This window comes from Vicia villosa, unplaced genomic scaffold (genome assembly GCF_029867415.1).
Source record: "Vicia villosa cultivar HV-30 ecotype Madison, WI unplaced genomic scaffold, Vvil1.0 ctg.000048F_1_1, whole genome shotgun sequence".
NCBI lineage: Eukaryota > Viridiplantae > Streptophyta > Magnoliopsida > Fabales > Fabaceae > Vicia > Vicia villosa.
This window is the reverse complement of record NW_026704980.1, coordinates 1936675-1940138: the sequence shown is the minus strand read 5'-3', so window position 1 is coordinate 1940138 and position 3464 is coordinate 1936675. Positions and strand designations below refer to the sequence as shown.

The window sequence follows — 3464 nt, the reverse complement described above, 5'->3', positions numbered from 1 at the left end:
TAATTAAAAAATTTGTATGTTATGTAGTAAATTAAATTGTAAAAAAATGGCAAGTCGGCCCACCAACCAGCTACCTCGTTAGTAAACGAAGGCGAGTTAGACTATTAAATTCGGACGTCTAAATTGGTCTACCCCACCCTATTTTTGGATGGACTTAAATAGGACATACCTAAACGGGACCACCCGCTTTGCCACCCTAGTCTTTGATATAAACCCATCTCTTTCTTTTAATATCATTTACCCTATAAAAAGAAGACTCAATCTAATTGTCTTATAATAAAAATTTATCGAAGGATTCAATATTTTGAATTGAAAAACTATCCAAATATATTTGTTGATTGATGCATGCACCAAAGTCACATTGGAGTGAGTAACCGAAATCACCGGATCACCAAGCAACCGACTTAATCACCATCTCCATTTGTTTTTCCAAAACCAAACACGCTGAACAACCTTACCACTTCAACAAACATGCCCAAACGGTTATTCCTCGACCTTTCCACTACTTTCCGACATTGCCCACCACATGTTCGATGTTATTACCGAATCAATAAAACACAGTTCCTTCAAAGAATGTCCCACCCTTCTTTGAACAATCGTCCTTTCTCTTCGTCTTCCTCTAACAAGACTGGGTTTGTAGGTTGGTATTTGCGGAAGCTTGAAACTTACCCGGTTATCACTAAGAGCATTACTTCATCCCTTATTTACACAGCTGCTGATTTCACTTCACAGGTATTAAACACTCACATCCATGGTTATAGTTATATCATGTTTCTTGCAGCAATTAACCCTAAGAGTATGCTTCTCTCAATGTCTCAGTTTTTAATCCGGTTGGGTGCTAGCATTTATGTTGAAAAGGATTAAATGACCCACATTTATGATTAAGAACTTGCTTAGTAATATTATGGATCTTGCTAACTTGTGCACTAAGGGCACAAGTTAAGAAATCTAAAACTTGAAATTTATCATTGAAAAATGGATGACGAAATAATAATAGCTGAAACTGAACATTAGATTTGATAAAAAAGGACAGAGACTAACTTATTGATTTATTCGTGTTAGATGATTACATTACCCTCTTATGCTTCATATGATTTCAAAAGGACATCACGCATGGCAATGTATGGGTTGCTATTCTTGGGGCCATCGCAGCATATGTGGTTTAATTTTCTGTCCAAAATTTTACCCAAGAGAGATGTGAATACAACTTTGAAGAAAATTTTTATGGGGCAAGCTGTATTTGGTCCTATCAGCAATACTGTTTTCTTCTCCTATAATGGTGCTTTACAAGGTAATTTTCTTATTTTAAATGTTGACTTTTCTTAACGCTTCACTCCCATATAATACATGATTTTCTGGTAATTTATTTTGTTTTTCTTTGTTCCTATATAATTTGTTTGGATTTGAATACTCTGAAGTGAGGATATTCATGACATTGATGTCGGGTATCGCTTAGTAAAACAAAATTAACATAGAGACCAAAACTAGTCATTATAAACACCAAGGAACCAAATGCTAAACACATAATAAACAGGGGCGTAAATCTAAAATGATATAATTCGAGACTTAACAACAAATTTAAATCTTAATTATGCTTGGAACATGTGTTCAGTATAGCTATAATACTTGTTATTTTAAAAGAAATACGGTCATTAATCGACGATTCTCTTTGTTTCTGGTTTAAAGGTTATTGGTGATGCTGAATTACCATTTTGATGCCAATATCAGGTGACAGTGGGCCTGAAATTATTGCCAGACTGAAGCGGGATCTTCTTCCTACGTTATTAGGCGGTGCCATGTTTTGGCCTGTTTGTGATTTTGTCACCTTTAGATTCATTGCAGTCCATTTACAGGTTTGTTAGAACTTAATTTTCTGTTATAACTTCAATTCTAATCAGTATCTTCAACTCAGCAGTTACCTATGAAGCACGGACACAGGAAACACAACACCAACACTGACACATCGATATCGAAATCAGTGTCGATGTCGATTTCGGACACGCACACTGACACAAACACACCTGAGATGTTGATGTTACATAGGCCCAGTTACTCTCTAGCTTTTTAGCTAATGTATCTTATCTCTTTCATGATTGCTGCAGCCACTGATGAATAGTTCCTGTGCATATGTGTGGACCATTTATTTAACTTACATGGCAAACCGAAACTTGACTGAAGCTTAGGTCTTGGTTTGTATATAAATATTAAGTGTTCTCGAGCAATCTTCTATTAGATGGAATTATCTGCAAGTTTATAAATTCTGTATCAATTTGGCATTCGATTATTAATTTTTGTATATAGCCAAGACTTCATTTTCATAGTTTCCCTCTTTAATATGAATTGAGTACTTTGTTGACATGTCTGGTTTCTTTGATAATTGTAGAGGTAAATTAAATAGTATTAAAGCCATGTTGTCGTAAGATAATTGGAATATAATTGGAATGCTTGCTTTTCGCATTCATGTGAATGACCGCGGGCCCTTTTTCGAACAAAATGAACCTCCATCTTAATATGCTTGGTGTGTTGGTGTTGCACAGAATTACTAGAAAGAGAGATGACACTACCATTGTCACAATACACCAAGTAGTATGAGGAATGAGAAAATGGAACTTCAGGAGAAGATTGTGAATCCAACACGATTCGGAGACAACATTGGCAACACCCCTATATTCGGCTTCAACACTAGAACACAAGAGAGTAGGTTGTCTTTTGGAAGACCAAGAAATAAGGTTGTCACACAGGAAAAATACAATAATCAGATGTAGAACGTCTAGTGTCAAGACATCTGTTCCAATCAACGTCAGTGTAAGAGATACGCTTTGTAATGGGGGATGGTGATAATGTAATTTAAAATGTATGATGCCTTGAACTTAGCAAAAAATGCGTTTGAGAGCAAACATGTGTTTTGTGCTAGGTGCATGCATGTGAAGACAAACTTGTTGAATTGCATATGATATGTCAGGTCGAGAGAAGGTGAGGTACTGTAAAGTCCCGACAATATTTCGATATAGTGAGAGATCCTCATAAGGAGTGCCATAGGAGATGTCGAGTTTCTGCTTAGTGTCGACAGGAGTGGTTGGCGGTTTGCAGGGTATCATGTCATCACGTTCGATGATCTCTGAGGCATAAGTGCTTTTACAGAAAAATATGCCACTAAAGTAATGAGATACTAAAATACCCAAAAAATAACTTAGGGGCCTAGATCAGCATCGCAAACTTAGATGCTAAAAATGACATAATTGATTTGCGAATGATCTGAGTGAAGGTAATAAGGATGATGTCATCCACATATAGAAGAATGTATGTTATGTCAGAACTTTGTTGATATATGAAGGAGTGGTCTGATGTGTTATGGCAGAAACCAATGGTGGTGACATAGTTAGCAAAGCGTTGATATAATGCTCTGGGTGCTTGCTTGAGACCATAAAGTGACATCTTCAAACGACTGACATAATTTGGATGAT

General features: G+C 36.3%; 1 protein-coding gene across 1 annotated transcript; it reads left to right on the top strand.

The window, feature by feature from the left end:
* Positions 1-261: 261 nt before the first annotated feature.
* Positions 262-3254, top strand: LOC131623016 (uncharacterized). Its single transcript, XM_058894012.1, has 4 exons — positions 262-732; positions 1063-1291; positions 1729-1853; positions 2103-3254. The coding sequence occupies exons 1-4, from the start codon at positions 472-474 to the stop codon at positions 2181-2183; spliced, it is 696 nt and encodes a 231-aa protein (XP_058749995.1). The 5' UTR covers positions 262-471; the 3' UTR covers positions 2184-3254.
* The last annotated feature ends 210 nt before the right edge of the window (positions 3255-3464 follow it).

What these genes read in the sequence shown, in the direction of transcription:
- LOC131623016 (XM_058894012.1), top strand. Translation starts at nt 472, where the DNA reads ATGCCCAAACGGTTATTCCTCGACCTTTCCACTACTTTCCGACATTGC. An exon ending in CTATAATGGTGCTTTACAAG is followed by an intron (nt 1,292 to 1,728) that starts GTAATTTTCTTA and finishes TGCCAATATCAG; the next exon opens with GTGACAGTGGGCCTGAAATT. An exon ending in TCATTGCAGTCCATTTACAG is followed by an intron (nt 1,854 to 2,102) that starts GTTTGTTAGAAC and finishes TGATTGCTGCAG; the next exon opens with CCACTGATGAATAGTTCCTG.